At 41.7% G+C, this 21,688-nt stretch overlaps 1 protein-coding gene across 6 annotated transcripts in view; it reads right to left on the reverse strand.

The window, feature by feature from the left end:
• The window catches only part of CFAP47 (cilia and flagella associated protein 47), a 1,065,013-nt gene that overhangs the window by 449,084 nt on the left and 594,241 nt on the right, over positions 1 to 21,688 (reverse strand). For all 6 annotated transcript variants that reach the window (XM_063953487.1, XM_063953488.1, XM_063953489.1 and 3 more), the window contains one exon: positions 10,732 to 10,857. In XM_063953487.1, the coding sequence (XP_063809557.1) occupies positions 10,732 to 10,857 (126 nt within the window). The remainder of the gene's footprint in view (positions 1 to 10,731; positions 10,858 to 21,688) is intronic.

Below are 21,688 nucleotides of genomic sequence, written 5' to 3' on the forward strand. Positions count from 1 at the left end.
GGGTACTGGCACTGTCCTGAAAACTGTAAAATTACAGGGGTGTTGTGAAAATACAGGGGTGCTGGCACTGTCCTGTATGCTGAAAAAATACAGGGGTGCTGTGGAAATAAATGTACACTGGCCCTGTCCTGTATGCTCTAAAAATACAGGGTTGCCGTGAAAATAAATGTACACTGGCGCTGTCGTGTATGCTGTAAAAAATAGGGGTGCTGGAAATATAAAGGGGCGCTGGCCCTGTCTTGTAATCTGTAAAGTTACAGGGGTGTTGTGAAAATACAGGGATGCTGGCACTGTCCTGTATCATGTAAAAATATAGGGGCACTGTGAAAATAAATGTACACTGGTCCTGTCCTGTATGCTGTAAAAATACAGGAGTGTTGTGAAAATAAATGTACACTGGCCCTGTACTCTATACTATAAAAATATAGGGGTGCTGTGAAAATAAATGTACACTGACCCTGTCCTGTGTGCTGTTACAAACAGGGGTGCTGTGAATATAAAGGGGCACTGGCCCTGTCTTGTATGCTATAAAATTACAGGGGTGTTGTGAAAATGCAGGGGTGCTGGCACTGTCCTGTATGCTGTAAAAATACAGGGGGGCTGTGAAAAAATATACACTGTCCCTGTCCTGTATGATGTAAAAAACAGGAGTGCTGTGAATATATAGGGGCACTGGCCCTGTCTTGTATGCTGTAAAATTACAGGGGTGTTCTGAAAATACAGGGGTGCTGGCCCTGTCCTGTATGCTGTAAAAATACAGCGGTGCTGTGAAAATAAATGTACATTGGCCCTGTCCTGTATGCTGTAATAAACAGGGGTGCTGTAAATATAAAGGGTTGCTGGCCCTGTCTTGTATGCTGTAAAATTACAGGGGTGTTCTGAATATACAGGGGTGCTAGCACTGTCCTGTATGCTGTAAAAATACAGGGGTGCTGGCCCTGTATTGTTTGCTGTACAAATTCAGGGGTGCTGTGAAACTAAAGGGGCATTGTTTTGTGTGCTGTAATAATAAAGGGGTGCTACTCTATGAAATGGAGAACCAAAAATTTGGAAGAAAAATAGTGAAAGATCAGGAACCACTTCCAATTCCTAGTACTAGTGCTGAAGCTGCTGCTGCCACCAGCCATGACAATGATGATACAATTCCATCAACGTCGTCCGCTAAGGCCGATGCCCAATGTCATAGAGTGCATGTAAAATCCAAGAAGAAAAAATTAAGAACCCCCCAAAAAATTGTCTGATAAGAAACGTAAAATTCACAATATGCCATTCACGACACGAAGTGGCAAGGAAAGGCTAAGGCCTTGGCCTGTGTTCATGACTGGTGGCTCAGCTACTCATGAAGATGGAAGCCCTCCGCCCTCTCAAAAAAATTACAAAAATAAAGCTTTGTTAAAGCACAGGCAAAAACAACTGTGCATTCAGAGATATCAAAAATCCCCAAGGAGAGTCTAAGTGTGTCCGCGGTTGCAATGTCTAGGCCTGACCTTCCCAAGACTGTATGGGAAGAGGAGGCTCCTACCACCATTTGCACACCCCCTGCAAGTACTGGGAGGAGCACCGCTAGTCCAGTTGCTGATATTGAGAATGAGGATGTTACTGTAGAAGTACACCAGGATGAGGAGGATATTGGTGTAGCTGGCACTGAGGAGTAAGCTGACGATGAGTATTCTGATGGTGATGTGGTTTGTTTGAATAAGTCACCATTGGAGACAGTTGTTGGCCATGGGATGAAAAAGCTCATTGTCATGCCTGGGCAAAATACAAAAAAAGCCACCTCTTTGGTGTAGAACTATTTCTCCACAAATCCGGACAACAGGTGACAATCCATGTGTTGCCTTTGTCAATCTATAATAAGTAGGGGTAAGGATGTTAACCACCTAGTAACATCCTCCCTTATACACCACCTGCAGTGCATTCATCATAATGCATTGTCAAGTTCAGAAACCTTGGGTAATAGTGTAAGCAGTCCACTGACACCTAAATGATGTGGTTTGTTTAAATATTATTTCTCTGTGAGGATGAGGATGTAAACACTGAAGTGGGAGATCTGAGGATAAGTGCGACATATTGCCTCTGTAGAGCCAGTTTGTGCAAGGAGAGATTCATTGCTTCTTTTTTGGTGGGAGCCCAAACAAACCAATCATTTCAGCCAAAGTCGTGTGGCAGACCATTACTGAAATAATTGGTTTATTAAAGTGTGCATGTCCTGTTTATACAGCATAAGGATGGGTTGGTTCCATCTTGCACATCTTTAATTTGTCTGCCACATAATTTCAGGGGTGCTGCCCTATATGGGTTGCTGCCCCTCTGCCCTATCCGTCCAGGGGTCTGCTGTGCTGTGTAATTCTCCAGGGGTGCTGCCTATGCTGTATAAGTCCAGGGGTGCTGCCTATCTGTTGTATAAGTCCAGAGGTGCTGCTGTATAATTCCAAGGGTGCTGCTGTACTTGATCCTATGTTTTTGATCCTAGGTTTAAATTAAAGCCTAGAGCAGAATATGAAACAAGCTTCAACATCACAAACAGATTTGTAAAAACACACAGCCACAAAGGTGGACATGGAAATTGCAATTTTGATGGAAGTGTTTTCCAATGAGACCACATTTGTGGCCAAAGTCAGTAAGACTCAGAAGAGACAGAATCATAATCCAGCACAACTGCTGGAGAAAACTAGATTTTCCAAACACACCTATGTCTTTATGTCTGCCATATAATTCCAGGGGTGCCCTGTGTGAACCCACTCATCTACATCTTCTAGTGTGCCAGCATTAGAGAGAGGTTCTTCTCAATTATTTCATATTAGGGACTTACTCAAATGAATGGCTCCAATTAGTCAACCTTAATTTTGATTTATTATTAATGTTCCACATTTTTGTATTATTTATTTAGTAAATGCGCATTCGTTGTACAGGGTTCTTTTCCTAAGGGCTGCATAGGGTTATCACAAGACCTTGTGGTGTTAGAAGAACAGCGTTTCAGTGATCTTGCATTGCATCAGCTTTCCATTGCAATGCAGCACTAGATAGTCCAGAAGCTCCTGTGAGGCACAGTTACTGAATAAGGCCCACTATGGAGTCTCAAGGTGGCTTATAGCCAGTAAGATGTCTGGCTTGCCAAGTTGAGGCATGATGTGGGCGCAGAGGTTAGCATTGCTTCCTCCAACAGTCCTACTTATAGTATGAAATGAGTTTCGACTGTAGAGTGGTAAACTCCATTAGGGCAGGGCTCAATAACAAAAAAATTACTGCACAGTCTTGCTTAGTACTGTACCGATCCCACCCGGATTCAACTTGCCCCATCTGGGGCAGATGTAGGGGCTCAGGAGGGGCTGCTAAAACATCTCTGGGGCTGCTTTATTTAAAAATAAATATGAATAAAATAAACAGGACACACAGGTATGCTGACATGCATGTAACTGGGAGCTGTTAGAAACAAAAATAAGACATCTGCCACAAAAATATGTAAATAAAAATGCAATAAAACAATGGAATAAAAAGAAACCCACGAGATTTTCACAAAATAAGTCTCCAGACTCCGTGGAGGGGAAAATATCTAATCTTGATTCTGTGATATACACCAGTTTATTTGCATCCCAGCATTAAATCCGAGATTAGCTTAATCCCTGAAAATGGAGAAGGGGTACAAATTCGGAGGCTTTGGCCCCTAGTTCTTCAGTTTGTCCAGTAATGTGGTAATTATATATTTGCTTGGTTGAAGTCCTTTGTGTTCTACACCAATATAAGAGTATAGGTGAAAGCATGTATATTGTTTCTGATTGCGTGTGCCTCTCTAATTTTTAATCACCTTCTTGACACTGTCCTCTTCCTCTTGCCTCTGATCATAATGTGAAAAGTCATCAAAGAAAGAGGTGGTATGTTTGCAGCTAGCTATTATTCAGAGAATTTGGCAAGCTTTTTCCAGGGGGACCACCTTTTGCTGAAATGATGGGTTTATTAAACTGTGCATGTCCTGTTTAAACAACATAAGGGTGGGTGGGAGTTCCCAAGGACAATTCCATCTTGCACCTCTTTTTTTTCTTTGCATTTTGTGCTCTTTGGGGCCTAGTATTTAAAACTGCCATACTGTCTGCCACTGTAGTGCCACTCTTAGATGGGCAATGTGTTTGTGCCGCACACTTGTGTTGCTTATCTTAGTCATCCAGCTACCTCGATGCAACCTTTTGGACAAGAAACAATATTGTGAGGTGTTTAGAATGGACTGGAAATGAATGTTATTGAAGTTAATAATACTGTAGGAACAAAAAAAAATAATTATGTGATTTTAGCCATTTTTATGTTTTTCTCAAAAAAATCCAGATCCAAAACTAAAACCCAAAAAGGTAGTTTTGGCAAAACCAATCCAAATCCAAAACACGAACAGAGATCCAGATCCAAAACCAAAACCCGAAAAGTGTCCGCCGCACATTATATATATATATATACACTGCTCAAAAAAATAAAGGGAACACTAAAATAACACATCCTAGATCTGAATGAATGAAATATTATTAATAAATACTTTGTTCTTTACATAGTTGAATGTGCTGACAACAGAATCACAAAAAAATTATCAATGGAAATCAAATTTATTAACCCATGGAGGTCTGGATTTGGAGTCACCCTCAAAATTAAAGTGGAAAAATACACTACAGGCTGATCCAACTTTGATGTAATGTCCCTAAAACAAGTCAAAATGAGGCTCAGTAGTGTGTGTGGCTTCCACGTGCCTGTATGACCTCCCTACAACCCACGCAAGTGGCTCAGGTAGTGCAGCTCATCCAGGATGGCACATCAATGCGAGCTGTGGCAAGAAGGTTTGCTGTGTCTGTCAGCGTAGTGTCCAGAGCATGGAGGCGCTAGCAGGAGACAGGCCAGTACATCAGGAGACGTGGAGGAGGCCGTAGGAGGGCAACAACCCAGCAACAGGACCGCTACCTCCGCCTTTGTGCAAGGAGGAACAGGAGAAGCACTGCAAGAGCCCTGCAAAATGACCTCCAGCAAGTCACAAATGTGCATGTGTCTACTCAAACGATCAGAAACAGACTCCATGAGGGTGGTATGAGGGCCCGACGTCCACAGGTGGGGGTTGTGCTTACAGCCCAACACCATGCAGGACGTTTAGCATTTGCCAGAGAAAACCAAGATTGGCAAATTCGCCACTGGCGCCCTATGCTCTTCACAGATGAAAGCAGGTTCTCACTGAGCACATGTGACAGACATGACAGAGTCTGGAGACGCCAAGGAGAATGTTCTGCTGCCTGCAACATCCTCCAGCATGACCGGTTTGGCAGTGGGTCAGTAATGATGTGGGGTAGCATTTCTTTAGAGGGACGCACAGCCCTCCATGTGCTCGCCAGAGGTAGCCTGACTGCCATTAGGTACCGAGATGAGATCCTCAGACCCCTTGTGAGACCATATGCTGGTGCGGTTGGCCCTGGGTTCCTCCTAATGCAAGACAATGCTAGACCTCATGTGGCTGGAGTGTGTCAGCAGTTCCTGCAAGACGAAGGCATTGATGCTATGGACTGGCCCGCCCGTTCCCCAGACCTGAATCCAATTGAACACATCTGGGACATCATGTCTCGCTCCATCCACCAACGCTATGTTGCACCACAGACTGTCCAGGAGTTGGCAGATGCTTTAGTCCAGGTCTGGGAGGAGATCCCTTAGGAGACCATCCGCCACCTCATCAGGAGCATGCCCAGGCGTTGCAGGGAGGTCATACAGGCACGTGGAGGCCACACACACTACTGAGCCTCATTTTGACTTGTTTTAAGGACATTACATCAAAGTTGGATCAGCCTGTAGTGTGTTTTTCCACTTTAATTTTGAGGGTGACTCCAAATCCAGACCTCCATGGGTTAATAAATTTGATTTCCATTGATAATTTTTGTGTGATTTTGTTGTCAGCACATTCAACTATGTAAAGAATAAAGTATTTAATAAGAATATTTCATTCAGATCTAGGACGTGTTATTTTAGTGTTCACTTTATTTTTTTGAGCAGTGTATATATATATATATATATATACACACACATATACATAGTGGCCCTCATTCCGAGTTGTTCGCTCGGTATTTTTCATCGCATCGCAGTGAAAATCCGCTTAGTGCGCATGCGCAATGTTCGCACTGCGACTGCGCCAAGTAACTTTACTATGAAGAAAGTATTTTTACTCACGGCTTTTTCTTCGCTCCGGCGATCGTAATGTGATTGACAGGAAATGGGTGTTACTGGGCGGAAACACGGCGTTTCAGGGGCGTGTGGCTGAAAACGCTACCGTTTCCGGAAAAAACGCAGGAGTGGCCGGAGAAACGGTGGGAGTGCCTGGGCGAACGCTGGGTGTGTTTGTGACGTCAACCAGGAACGACAAGCACTGAAATGATCGCACAGGCAGAGTAAGTCTGGAGCTACTCTGAAACTGCTAAGTAGTTAGTAATCGCAATATTGCGAATACATCGGTCGCAATTTTAAGAAGCTAAGATTCACTCCCAGTAGGCGGCGGCTTAGCGTGTGTAACTCTGCTAAATTCGCCTTGCGACCGATCAACTCGGAATGAGGGCCAGTGTGTATATAGAATGTAACAGCACTCAGTAAACCGTTTGAATGTATAACCTACATGAGTTTAATTGGTAGAGCAACAGCAACATTTCTGGTCTGTTTAGGGCCCTTTATTCAAGCTACTGCGCATGCAAAGGTTTTCAGGAACATGGCATCCACACCATTTTCCCAGTTATTTCTGTCTGCAGTACTGGCTGCTGCGGTACTTCGGAGGGGATGAATATAATAAAATGGCTACACAACCTGCACCCATTATAATATGCCAATGGCATAATGGCATGCTGTGATTGCTCACTTTGAGTGACAGGAGGACGAATCTTAGTGTAGTTTTCTAAAGAAGTGCACCAAGCACCCATGTTCATCAGTGGTCCTGCTCTACCAAGTAACTGACCCACTAATAGAGTAACAATTTATAATGTGAGTGCACTGTTTGTAACTGACCCCTAAAAGAAGGGTGGGCCCTCTACCATAAAAATCCATTCTAGCTAATATTTGCCACAAGTTTGCTCATCTCTAATTATAACATATTGAACACACTTAACATTAATGGCAAAAATTGAGTTTCTTAGTTAACTGAAGGCAAATTACTAAAGAGCATCTGTGCTGCAGGTTAATGGATAATTAAAGGAAAGAAAACATTGAGACGTAATTAGAAAAATTCTAATCTGTATAGCAGCTTGGAATAGGCATTTCATTTAGATAGCATTGCCCCCTAGTTCTCTCCAAATACCAAATTATATTTGAAAGTGATTTGCTCTATTACACACTTGAAAATTGTTATTTTAAATACATCACTCCAGATATAACAAAGCTAAAACACAGAAATAGAACTATTACAAGACATGATTGTAAGGAAAGTGTCATGTACTTAGTGGGAAATAGACAATATACCATTTCCCTCTCAAAGATATTTCTGAGCTCATCTTATGTGAGGAAGCTTACCAACAGCTAAGGGCTGACGTGTTCAGGCAAGCAGATTGCCTTTCCAAAGAAGTGTCAAATTCTAAGAGAGAGATGTTAAAAAGCACATCATATATGTTTTCCCCATCAAACACACAATTCCATGTCCATGACCCTAAAGAATGCATGACTGCAATCTAGCAATTTCACACATTGCAATGTTGGAAATCTTGTAGCAAGTGGCAATAACATCATCACATACATATTTCTGAATTAATCAAGCAAGGAATTGTGCCCTTATTACTGACTCATGTGGAATGTGTTGAGAGAGATGATGTAGAATTCCCATAAAGCAATATATAGGGATGGTAAAGGATAATAGGACTTGAAAAAATATACTGTACAGTATATCTGAAGCTTATTTATGAGGTGCACCTGATGTGCAAAGAAAACCTTAGTTTTGCACAAGTGCACAAACATGAGCTGCCCAGCACAATTCATGGTGCACAGTCTCTCTTAGGGAGCATAGGAGCAGATCTATTAAGCCTGGAGAAGTAATAAAGCAGTGATAAGTGCAAGGTGATAATGCACCAGCCAATCAGCTCCAATATGTAAATTGACAGTTAGGAGCTGACTGGCTGGTGCGGTATCACCTTGCACTTATCACTGCTTTATCACTTCTCCAGGCTTGCATACACCCGCCCCATAGTTCACAACACATAAATGTCCTTCCAGTTGCGGAAAAGGTAAATTGTAAAAATGACATCAAAATTTATCCTCCTACTCTTTTAGCATACCTCCCGTTTCCATTAAATAAAGATTTATGGATTTGTCCTAATATAATGCTTAGTATATAGAGCTGATCTAAATTGAAGCCATCTCAGACTACTGTCCGCTTACCACATAGGATCAGAGCCACTAAAAGCCGCTAAGACTCTGCTAATGCTCGCCAACTCTCCTGCCTACGGATTACTTCCTCCCACTCCTACCTCCAAGATTTTTCACGTGCTGCACCACTTCTCTGGAATTCCCTACCTCTCCCTCTCAGACTCTCCACCTCTCTACAAAACTTCAAACGGGCTCTCAAGACCCACTTCTTCACCAAACCCAGCCAAATCTCATCCTAACCCTCTGTTCTACACTCTCTATGTACCCCAATTGTGTCACCCCTGTCTGTCTACCCCTCCCCTTTAGAATGTAAGCTCTCACGAGCAGGGCCCTCCTCCCTCATGTGCTTACCCTTTTCTTACTTTAATAATCTTCAGCTGCACCAAATCCAGCAGTCTTCTGCCACCTGATACTTATTCCAGTGTCATCTGCTGATGTAGCTATGTTTATTTACCCTGTACTTGTCCTATATTGTAGCCAACTGTAAGTTGCTGTTTTCCTAGTTGATTATTTGTTTATGTACTCTGTAATTGGGCGCTGCGGAACCCTTGTGGCGCCATATAAATAAAGGATAATAATAATAATACTACAATAATCCATTATAATCATGGTGCATCCATTCAGCCGTGCAACAGTACTCTCAATGAGGCATATTTGGGGATAGGTCCAAGTCAAATTATATTGCATCTGAAGGGCAACACACCATTACTTCACTCAGGATATACACAATGTGGACAAGAGTAAAAGACCACCCCCCCACCCCCACCCCCCACATGCACCGGTGGACCGGTGTGCTCCTGAAGCAAATGTGTTCATGAAGGTATAACACAGGTAGAGGGGCACTGATTAGATCACTTGCTAATAAAACTGCTTGCCGGTAGGAGATAACCGAGTTTGAAAAGGGTATCATCGTAGGCTGCACAATGTTATGTTTCCAGGGTGACACTGGACTGGTTTACAGAATATTTGGTAACACGGGTGTACTGGCCAGCTCATGGTCCAGGCCCTATTGAGATCCTCTGTAGTGAATTGCAGCAACAGGTGCATTCTTCAATGTCGCAGTTGGTCACTGTACTTAATGAATAATGGCAAAAGATACCACCTGCTATTGTACAGGAACTTTTGGACAATTTCCAAGAAGGTTGTCAGCGGTAATCACTGCACGTGGTGTACTTACAAAGTACTGACATCAATAAAATCTTATTTATCTATTTGCTGTCAGTGTCCAATCACTTTTGTCAACATACAGATTTGTCACTATACATTGTTGCTGCGGGAGGTAGGTTACTGTGGTGCTGCCGCAATGCATGACCTCCTGCAGCGTCCAGCACCTATTGAAAGTGTATGGTAGCGGAGGCGTGCTCGCTATCACCATCAGCAACCTATCATAAACTAGGGGTAGCATGAGCTTAGCTACCCACTACCCTATCTAGTGACCTTCTGCTAGCTCTCCCATGTTGGTATGAGTAGCGGGAACATAGCTCACCGATACCTCTGTCAGCTACTGTACTTTGTCCATCTCAGGTACTTTGTGAATGCATCGCGGACAACAATGTATAAGGCCACATCTATAGTGTAATTTTCCCTCTCCAGACTTAAGGTGCAAAGAATCGAGATACAGACCTATTTTGGCATGCACTTGTAGCACAGAAATGCATGTATATATAATACTGTATATGTAGACTGTGGGACAGGTGGGTTTGGGCTAGGCTGTGGGAGGGGTGGGTTAGAGGTACATTAAAATACATACTGTGATACGTCGGGATTCATATGTCGAGATGCCGCTGCCGGCCGCCGGTATCCTACCCGCATTCCAACCATAAAGCTTGAACTATTTTTTTTACAATACCACCCCCCTCCCTCCCGTAATGTTGATAATGCTATTTTAGACAAGTGCCATCAAAATGATGTTATTATAAAGATACAAATAAAAAATAAGTATGTTTTTATTATACATGTTATACTTGTGACAGGTGTTTTTTTTTATTATGAGACCTTAAAATATACTAATGATGCTAATAAATACAATCCTCCTCCTGTTTAGGCAGCTTTAACTCATTTGGTCATGAAGTTGCTCTTATCTCTTACTATTAGCCATGAATCCAGGATTTTATGTTTGGGTGGAAAAGCTTATTCAAACAAGGGCTAAGTACCACATTTAGTGAGGCATTTTAATGTGTTTAAAAACATTATAATGACATTTGATTTACAGTAAATGGTAAAGTGACACTTTCTTCTTAAGTGTCTATTGTTTTATTTAATCAAATTATTTTTGAGCCGAGCATTTTTTTAACAAATAATATTTTTCCATGACTTTTAGAAGTTGTATTTAGACTGCAGTGTAAAGGAAAGTCACATATTGGCAGAATCTCTGTAACATACCTGCTGTCCCTACATCAGCAGTTTGAAATCCGTCTAATTCAGCAGCTTCAATGCCATCTGTAGAACCTGGTGGGATGCTGCACTGAAATTGTTCTTGTTCTCCTTCGACAACAAATGAGATTACACCTAACAAACAACAGATAGCAGATGTTGTATGACTGAACAGTTATATTACAAATTGTGTTTACAGTTTATACTTTTGTATAAATGAAAGCTAGGTGTAGAGTCTAATCCAATGTAATAGCAATGATTATGAAGAAAAATATTAAGTCAACCAAGAGAAATGAATACTATATTATGTTTTAATTTTTCACATAAGAAGACATTGTTCAGTTAAGTCCATATATATAACTTTCTTTGACCACATTACAAATATCTGAAGCTAAACAAACCTGAGAATAAATTTTGGTGTTATCACAGACCCTACTCTTGTATATAAATCAACCAATACACACAATGCATTTCTGCAAAGCTAGTGTGCAAAGCTGTCAATTAAGGCCAGTACTCACGGCCCGATGCTGGAGAGATGTGTGCTGAGCGAACCGCTCAGCACACATCTCTCCCGGCGCTCAGCACAGCGCGATCTGTGCTGAGCGTGCGGGGGGAGACGGGGGTGCCGCTCACTTCACCCAGCGGGTGAAGTGAGCGACCCGCTAGATTGGCCTGCATGCAGGCCAATCTAGCAGCAGCGATAGCGATGCGCGGGGCTGCGCATCGCTATCGCTGTTAGGGCTACACACGGAGCGATCTTGCTGAAAATCTAAGCAATCTAGTCAGATTGCTTAGATTATCGCTCTGTGTGTACCCCCCTTTAAACTCTATCTGCATAGTAAATTCTATTCTGCTCTACATAAGTCAACTGATGCAAGGCAAAGCTAGTAGCCAAGGAAAGTAAATTAAACCCTCAATTTTTTTAAAGTATATCAACAGCAAAAGATTAAAGAAGGAGAGTATAGGCCCATTAAAGGACAGGCTGGGAGTCTTAATCAAAAACGATAATGACATAGCGGATAAATTAAATTAGTTTTTCTCATCGGTATAAACAAGAAAGGACCAGGGCCCTCATTCCGAGTTGTTCGCTCGCTAGCTGCTTTTAGCAGCATTGCACACGCTAGGCCGCCGCCCTCTGGGAGTGTGTCTTAGCTTAGCAGAATAGCGAACGAAAGATTAGCAGAATTGCGACTAAATAATTCTTTGCAGTTTCTGAGTAGCTCCAGACCTACTCCTAGATTGCGATCAGCTCAGTCCGTTTAGTTCCTGGTTTGACGTCACAAACACGCCCTGCGTTCGGCCAGCCACTCCCCCATTTCTCCAGACACTCCCGCGTTTTTCCCTGACACACCTGCATTTTTTAGCACACTCCCGGAAAACGCTCAGTTACCTCCCAGAAACGCCCCTTTCCTGTCAATCATTTACCGATCAGCAGTGCGACTGAAAAGCGTTGCACGAACACCAGCAAATCTACTAAGCTTTGTGTTAAATAACTTAGTGCATGCGCTCTGCGTACCATGCGCATGCGCATTTAGCAACAAATCGCAGCATAGCAAAAATCGGCAACGAGCGAACAACTCGGAAGGACCACCCAGATGCAGGAAGTAACACACAACCTCAATAAAGATAATGTTCCACTGCTAAGTGCTAATTTAAGCGAGAAGGAAGTCTGTGACTGATTTAAAAAAAAATAAGATTAATAAGTCACTTGGTCCTGACGGTATTCTCCCAAGGGTTCTCATGGAGCTTCACTCTGAACTAGCAAGACGACTATTTATAATTTTCAATGACTCACTTACATCAGGCATGGTCCCAAAGACTGGCATATAGCGGAGGTAGTGCCGATATTCAAAAAGGGGAGTAAATTTGAATCAAATAATTATAGACCAGTTTTACGTCTATAGTGGAGAAAGTACTGTAAAGTATTCTAAGGGATAGTATACTGAAGTTCCTTGAAACCATGTTGGAGGAAGAGAGATGCAGATGCACACTCTTAGCACTAAGAACACTGATAATAAAAATAATTTAAATAAACCCTCACAATTAACATGGAGTAAAATTGAAGTTCTTAGCACACATTTACGCAAATATGCGGGCCCATGTACCGCGGCAAGGTGACTTCATCACATGGGTCCCTAACATCCCTAATATTATCACATTCTATAAATTTAATAAAATGCAATCCAGGTTCCCCCCTTTTTTTCCACTATATTTGTGTATATATTGTACACTGGAAGGCAAGGCTTCCTTCCTCTGGATTGGCACTCCTCCCATTCATCCTCAGGTGTTTTAATTAGCTGGGTTCCTGCATTTCAGATCACACATTGATAAGGCCCTATTTAGAGGTAAGTCCTGTATAAATTTATAGAATGTGATAATATTAGGGATGTTAGGGACCCATGTGATGAAGTCACCTGGCCGCGGTACATGGGCCCGCATATTTGCGCAAATGTGTGCTAAGAACTTCAATTATACTCCATGTTAATTGTGAGCGTTTATTTAAATTATTTTTATTATCAGTGTTCTTAGTGCTAAGAGTGTGCATCTGCATCTCTCTTCCCCCAGCATAGTATTAGAAGCCTCAGCATGATAGCACCTCTTGATATCTTTAGCAATAGGATGTGCAATCCAGGTTCCCCCCTTTTTCCACTATATTTGTGTATATATTGTACACTGGAAGGCAAGGCTTCCTTCCTCTGGATTGGCACTCCTCCCATTCACCCTCAGGTGTTTTAATTAGCTGGGTTCCTGCATTTCAGATCACACATTGATAAGGCCCTATTTAGAGGTAAGTCCTGTATAAATTTATAGAATGTGATAATATTAGGGATGTTAGGGACCCATGTGATAAAGTCACCTGGCCGCGGTACATGGGCCCGCATATTTGCGCAAATGTGTGCTAAGAACTTCAATTATACTCCATGTTAATTGTGAGGGTTTATTTAAATTATTTTTATTATCAGTGTTCTTAGTGCTAAGAGTGTGCATCTGCATCTCTCTTCCTCCAACATAGTATTAGAAGCCTCAGCATGATAGCACCTCATGATATCTTTAGTAATAGGATGTGCAATCCAGGTTCCCCCCTTTTGTTCCTTGAAACCAATAAGGTTATTAATAAGAACCAACATGGATTTGTGAAGGATAGATCATGTCAAACAAAGTTACTAGGCTTTTATGAAACAGTTAGTGCAAACCTTGATCAGGGTAAGGAGGTGGATGTAATCTTTTTAGACTTTGCTAAAGTGTTTGACACAGTACTGCACATGAGACTTATCTATAAATTACAAGAACTAGGGCTAGGGAGCACAATATGCACTTGGGTTAGCAATTGGTAGGGAGCAGCGCGTTGAGGTAAATGGAACTTTTTCAAATTAGACAAAAGTACTAAGTGGTGTGCCACAAGGATCTGTACTTGGACCACTAATCAGAAGAAATAATGTAGCAGGGCAGCTTCAGGGATTTAAGGGAGAATTTTTGTTGTAACCTGGGTGATTAATTTAAAGACATCAGTCCATAATGAAGTAATTATAGGACACGTCCAAAAGATGTGAATCAGGGTGCCTTCTGTCCAACAACTTCTCCAACAAAAGTTAGAGACATTGGGCCATATTCTATGCAGTTCATAAGGAGTATGATATATACCATGTATTAATTTAAAAATCATTTCTAAAAGATTAAGACATTTGGACATTTTAAAAATGTTTGAAAATATTTTAGTCCAATTTTCTTCTAACAGGGAAAGAGGTTTCATAACACATAGATATTCCACCCTTATGTCCCGATAGAGAGAGTTTAGACATTTTATATGGTGGAGACAGGTTGAGTTTGGGATGAATTAGAGGTCACCCAGTGCCTTAATTGTAAATATTTCTAGAAATCTCTCATAGGAATAGAGAGAATAGTTCCTGTAGTTGTTGAAATGAAATGAGATGGTTATTATCATAGAGGTCTTTAATAGTAGAAATACATAGCCAATTCTGTAGATGTAAATCTGGGATCAATTTTGAGACTGCTAATAAGGAGATATTAGTGGATAGAAGAAAAAAGTCATCATGTGATTTAATTAAGTTATCACAAACTATAAGGGTGTCAGTTACATCAGAATTGGGAAGATCTGTCTGAGGGCTTAACCCAAGTCACAGAGAGGAAAGGAGTTACACATAATGCTTTCAATATCTACCCACATCTTAAGGAGCAGGGGATATAAGCAATCTTTAATTTGATCCAAAAGGCAGGTGTGTTGATACAGTTCATGGTTAGGAGCAGCCAAACCACCATTAGATTTAGAGCGGAATAAACGGGCCCTAGCCAATCAAGGTTTTCCCTTTCCAAACAAATGTCGAAACGACTGCATGAAACCTATTCAAAAGGCACATAGGAACCAAATACGGTATAGCTTTCCAGTACAGAATCCCCTAGATTTTTGGGAGGAGCATCATATTTACAGAGAGAACTGACTTATCCAAGAAATTTCATAATTTACCCACATCTTTGTAAGTGCTGTAAATTGGTCGAGTAATGTCTGGTAATTTCAGGGTACAGTATCTTGGAGATTGAGCTGTATTTTAATTCCTAAATATTTTGAGAGGTACTCAAGCATAAGGATAATAGGCCTGTAAATAATTTAAGGAAACTTGGTCCATGCCATATGCTAATGGTGGTATTTAATTTATAATAAGATGCTGCTGAGTACCCACAAAGAATATCATGAAGGGCGGGTAGAGAAGTCTCTGGTTTAGGGACAAACAAAAGTATGTCATCGGCAAAGAGACATATCTTATGATGAGTGGGGCCGATAGAGAAATCTTCAAGGGCTGAGGAGGATCTAAACCTTCAGGCTAAGCATTCCATGGCTAAAGCAAAAATTAATGGTGACAGAGGACACCCCTGACATGTCCCATTGGTTATATTAAAACTATTTGAAAGAAATCCGTTACTAAAATTACGGGCTGAAGGGTTATTGTATAGATTTGAAATAGCTTTTAAAAATAAGTAATTTAAACTAAATCTCATAAGAACCTGAGACATGTGAAGTCAATGCAATCTATCAAAAGCTTTTTCCGCATCGAGAGAGTAGGACCATGGGGACAGAACGAGTAGCATCAACTTCTAAAGGAGAAAAAACTCTTCTAGTGTTGTCTGGTGCCTGTCTCCCTAGCGTAAAGTTGACTTGATCTTCAGAGACTAGATTGGGAAGGATACGATTTAATATGTTAGCTATTAATTTCACGTATAGTTTGACATCAGAGTGTAGTAATGCCAATAATTTTGGCACAACGTCAGGATCTTTCCAAGCTTGGGTATTGTAATAATTTGGGCTTCTAGTATTTCTTTAGGGAAGGACTTATCGGACACGTAATTATATAATTAACCAGTGTGGATATAAGAGTAGATTGAAAATGCTAATAAAAGTTGTTAATGAACTCATCTAGACCTGGGGCTTTATATTTTTTGAGAGTTTTAATAGCTGCCTGTACTTTAGAGCTAATCCAGGGAGAGCACAGTGCTACTGCATCAGCAGGAGAAAGACACAGTAATTTGACAGAATCTAAAAAATTATTCATTGAATTTTCTGTAGGAGGAGGGATAGAATCATCTTGAGATTATACAATTTCTCTTGGTAGAAAGCAGATTGCTGCGCTATGTCTCGAGGGTTGAAGATTAAGGTCCCATCACCGTTAGATAAAGATTTAATCCTATTAATGGCATTTTTCCCTCTGAGTTTGTGTGCAAGCAATTTGCTCTGTTTCCAAGAGTATAACATTTTCTATTCAATCTGTGAATCGCTCGTTGGACCTTAAAAAGATGAAGACTATTCAGTTTACTCCTGGCCTCTAGCAGAGCGGAGTAAATAGTTGGGTTTTGTTTGTGTTGAGGCTCCAACCACACAACCTCGGATTCACAGGGAACATGGACGTCCTGATTAAGTTTACTGATTCTGGCTGCAGCTTGAATAGCTGCCCCTCTCACAACAGCAAATTCTGTTGCGCTTTACAATTGGAAATAACAATGATATAATAAAACAGGGTAATAACAAACAGTCATAGAGGTAGGAAGTCCCTGCTCGCAAGCTTACAATCTATAGGGAAATAGGCATGTATACACAAGGATAGGTACCATCTATTGCATAGTTGTCCGCCAGATTGCAAAGGTTCTTGGTGGGCTGAATGATATGGTCATACACAATGATGAACCGGGGTCGAGAGGAAGGGAAAGTGAAGAATGAGAAGACATGTGAGGATATGTGTGGACTGTGAAGAGTGGATGCAATTTGACAGGAAGGTTTATGAAAGTTATGTGGGCGGTTCTGGAATTTGATATGCTTGCCTAAAAAGGTGAGTTTTCAGGGAACGCTTGAAGGATTGGAGACAAGAGGAGAGTCTTATTGTGTGTGGTAGGGCATTCCACAGTGTGGGTGCAGCCCGATGAAAGTCCTGCAATCGTGAGTTGGAGCAAGTAATGAGTGTGGATGAGAGACGCAGGTCTTGTGAAGAGCGAAGAGGTCGGGTAGGGAGATATTTTGAGATAAGCGAAGTGATGTACGTTGGTGTAGTTTGGTTAATGGCCTTGTGTGTAAGTAAAAGTATTTTATATTGAATACAACAGAATACAGGTAACCAATGGAGGGACAGAGAGAGTGGATCTGCAGACGATGAACGTCAGCTGCGAGGCGCAGCTGCATTCAGAATGAATTGCAGTGGTGAGAGTCTCGTTTTGGGAATACCAGTTACGAGACTATTGCAATAATCAATGCGGGAGATAATGAGAGCATGGATTACAGTTTAAGCAGTGTCTTGTGTAAGGTATGGTCATATTTTGGATATGTTTTTTAGATGCATGTATCATGATCTTGAGACAGATTGAATGTGGGGAACAAAGGACAGATCAGAGTCAAGGATGACACCTACGCAGTGAGTTTGTGGGGTAGGGTAGATTGTCAATTTTCAACAGTGATAGAGATATCAGGTTGGTAACTGCTATTGGCCGGTGTAAATATAATTAACTCTGTCTTTGAAATATTAAGTTTGAGGTGGCGAGATGTCATCCAAGATGAAATGGCAGAAAGGCATTCAGTGACACGGCCCAGTACAGATAGGTACAAATCAGGGGAGGATAGGTAGATTTGAGTATCATCTGCGTACAGATGATACTGAAATCCAAAAGAGCTGATTAGTTTACAAAGAGATGAGGTATAGATAGAGAAAAACAGAGGACCCAAGACTGAGCCTTGCGGTACTCCATCTGAAAGAGGTAGCGAAGAGGAGGTAGATTCAGAGAAGTGAACACTGAAGGAGCGATTAGATAGGTAGGATAGGAACCAAGAAAGGGCTGTGTCGTTAAGACCTAGGGATTGTAGTGTTTGTATGAGAAGAGAGTGGTCAACAGTGTCAAATGCAGCAGATAGATCTCGAAGAATAAGTAGTGAGTAATGGCCTTTAGACTTATTAGTGACCAAATCATTAACCACTTTAGTCAGTGCTGTCTCTGTGGAGTGTTGGGAACGGAAGCATGACTGAAGTGGGTCCAATAAAGTGTGTGAGTTAACAAAGTGTGTGAGTCGAGTGTAGGCAAGTCTCTCAAGTAGCTTAGAGAGACAAGGGAGCTGAGAGATAGAGTGGTAGTTTTAGAGAGCGTTAGGGTTAGAATTTTGTTTTTTCAAAATGGGAGTAATCACTGCATGCTTGAAGAGTGAAGGAAAAATACCAGTAGAGAGAGAGATATTACAGATGTTAGTTAAGGTAGGGATCAGCACCAGAGAGAGAGCTTTACTTATTTGTGAGGGTAAAGGATCAAGAGGAGAGGTAGTAGAGAAGCAGGATGAGAAGAGTGATGATACTTCATCTTCATTTGTGGGATCAAATGAAGAGAGAGTGCCAGAGGGTTCAGGTAAAGAATGGAGCAGGTCACTGGCTGCGAAGAGCATAGCATTTCATCTCAGATCTTATCAATCTTCTCCTTGAAGTAGAAAGCAAGATCCTGTGCCTTGATAGTGGCTGATGGGGTAGGTGAGGGAGAATTCAGAAGTGATTTAAATGTATTAAAGAGTCGTTTAGGGTTAGAGGCTTGAGCAGAGATAAGAGTTTGGAAATATGTTTGTTTGGCAGTGTCCTGGGCATTTCTATAAGAGTGGTAGACAGTCTTATATATGAGGAAGTCACTTTAAATACGAGATTTACGCCACTGACATTCAAGTTTACGTGTAAGTTTTTGTAGTTGTCTTGTTAATTTGGAGTGCCATGGTTGACATCTAGGCCTACGTGTAGTGTGATGGGTAGCTGGAGCCACTTCATCAAGGGCTAGTTCTAGAGTCTCGTTCAGGTGTGATACAGCCATCTCAGGAGAGGTGAATGCAGAAATAGGTGAAAGCAGTTGTTGGAGTGAAGTGGAAAGTTCTTGAAGATTAATTGTGTTAATATTTCTGCGGGTTTGAGGAGGAATGGAGGACTTCAGCAACAGAGTTTGAATTAATGGAGGAGAGCATGCAGGTGATAAGGTTGTGATCTGAGAGGGGGAAAGGAGTGTTAGTGAGTTCAGAGACAGAGCATAGTCTAATGAATACTAGATCAAGGCAGTGGTCCTCCTGATGAGTAGAGGAGTCAGTCCATTGGGAGAGGCCAAGAGAGGAGGTAAGAGAGATTAGTTTGGAGGCATGAGCAGCAGATTTTGGACAATCAATATCAATATAGAAATCACCCATAATAATGGTGGAGATGTCAAAGGAAAGGAAGTGAAGGAGCCAGGCAGAAAAATCTTCCAGAAATTGGTTGGGATGCCCAGGTGGGCGATAGATAGCTGCAACACGCAGAGAGAAAGGAGAGTAAACCCTAATGGTATGTACTTCAAATGATGTAAATGTGAGTGATGCGAAAGATTGGGAAAGTAAAAGTCCAACACCTCCTCCTTTATGGTTACCAGGCCTGGAGGTGTGTGTAAAGTGGAGACCACCATGTGCCAGTGCTGCAGGGGAGGCTTTGTCAGATTGTGTGAGCCAGGTTTCTGTTATAGCTAGCAGATTGAAGTTGTTAGATAATAATGGGTCATGGATGGATGTTAACTTGTTACAAACAGAGCGTGCATTTCCATAAGGCACATTTTAGTGATCTGGAGAGTGATGGAAGACATATGATGTTTATGAGATTAGCTGGATTTCTATGTTGCAGTGAATCAGGTGAATGTGAGCGATGTAAGTGGCTGGGTCCTGGATTTGGTGAAATGTCACCAGCTATCAGAAGCAGAAAGGAGAGATAAATGTGGGTGTCAGAGGTTGTAGATGTTATTGTCAATGATCAATGTACTGTATCTTGTAAAATATTTTTACCCACATTATCCAGTAAGATGTATTCCTATAGACGCTATGGTCTGTGGGAGGTGAAGATGAGTAAGGAGACCAAGACCAAACTAGTGGTGCATGATCAGACCAAGCAAGGACCATTTATCAGTCAAGAGGAAGAATGTTCAGCCTTTTCCGGTAAGTTTTGTTATGTAAGCCATGCACTACTTTTGTTGCCCTTCTTTGTACGCTCTCTAATATATTAATATACTTCTGGAGATATGGTGTCCAGAACTTGACACAATGACCTATACAGTGGCAATATTACTACTTTTTTCCTGCTACTAATTCCTCCCCCTATGCGACCAAGCATCTGACTTACTTTTCTTATTGCTTGTTACATAGCTTTCCTGCCTTAAAGTAACCTGAAATAGTGACTCCTAAATCCCTTGTCACACTCCAGAGTTTTAAAACTACCTTTTTACCTTTGCAGTGTTTGTTCCGAATGGCACAGAGTTCCGTCCACGCCGTAGCCACACATCGCTCCCAGATGGCGCAGGGTTCTGCTCGTGCTACCCATTGCTCCCAGCTGGCTATGAGTTCTGTCTAACGCTCAGCCCTTTAAGTACCACTTCCCGCATGGCTCAAATCGCCAGTACAATGTTGCTCCAACTGAAGTCACAGCTCTTTGCTGAGTTCCCAGATACTTTGTATCTCTATGGTTCCAATCTATCCCAATCCAGTGACAGTCTGGTAAAACCAAGTTCCTATAAACATTGGTGTTACTTGTTACATTTTTCAAGAGACTATTCAGTGTCACCATCCCGGTTCCAGCCCGGTGGGCACTCTAGTTTATTCAGTGACATTATCCTAGTTCCAGACCTGTCAGCACTCCTATTCCATTCCAGCCAGCATTCCACTTCCAGTCTGGTCACCATTGCATTTCTTCAGTGTCTTCATCCCGGTTTCAGGTCGGTCAGCACTTCATTCTCATTCAGTGTCATCATCCCGGTTCCATTCCGATCAGCACTCCAATCTCATTCAGTGACATCATCCTGGTTCCAGCCCGGTCAGCACTCCCATTCCATTCCAGCCAGCATTCCGGTTCCAGTCCAGTCACCATTTCGGTTACCACCAAGTTCCAGTTCAGCCATCATCTGGTTCCAGTCCAGACATCATCCGGTTCCAGTTCTAGAATAGTTATTGTTCTTTCCTACTACCGCCTTCAGGCCAACCACTGATAGAACACCAATGAATCTTATTGTACATAAGTAAGAGCGCTCTCCAAATACCACGTTATTTCATATACCACCAAAGTGTGACAAGTAAAGCAAAAAAAGAGAGACTGATTCACCAAAAAATGTCCTCTTAGACTCCTTGTAGGGAACATATGACCAAACGATAATATAAGTTCCCCCTTTGCAGGATGATTCTCAGCAAGAATATTTCAAGTGCTTTAGATGAACCTGAAATGTTGTGTCTCCTATCCGTCATGTGATTGTGAATGACTGGAGACACTTAGAAAAAGCCAAACATAGTTTAGCAATCCTTTAAAATGAAACATTTATTACTACAGATTGCACTTAAAAACATATATATTAAAAACAGCATATCACAAGTGGCTCCATAGGACGTAGCAGCATCGATATACCACCCTGGGAGTCTCCTGAGGGCACAGATGGTCTAACAGAGGAT

This window comes from Pseudophryne corroboree, chromosome 2, assembly GCF_028390025.1.
Source record: "Pseudophryne corroboree isolate aPseCor3 chromosome 2, aPseCor3.hap2, whole genome shotgun sequence".
Classification (NCBI taxonomy): Eukaryota; Metazoa; Chordata; class Amphibia; order Anura; family Myobatrachidae; genus Pseudophryne; species Pseudophryne corroboree.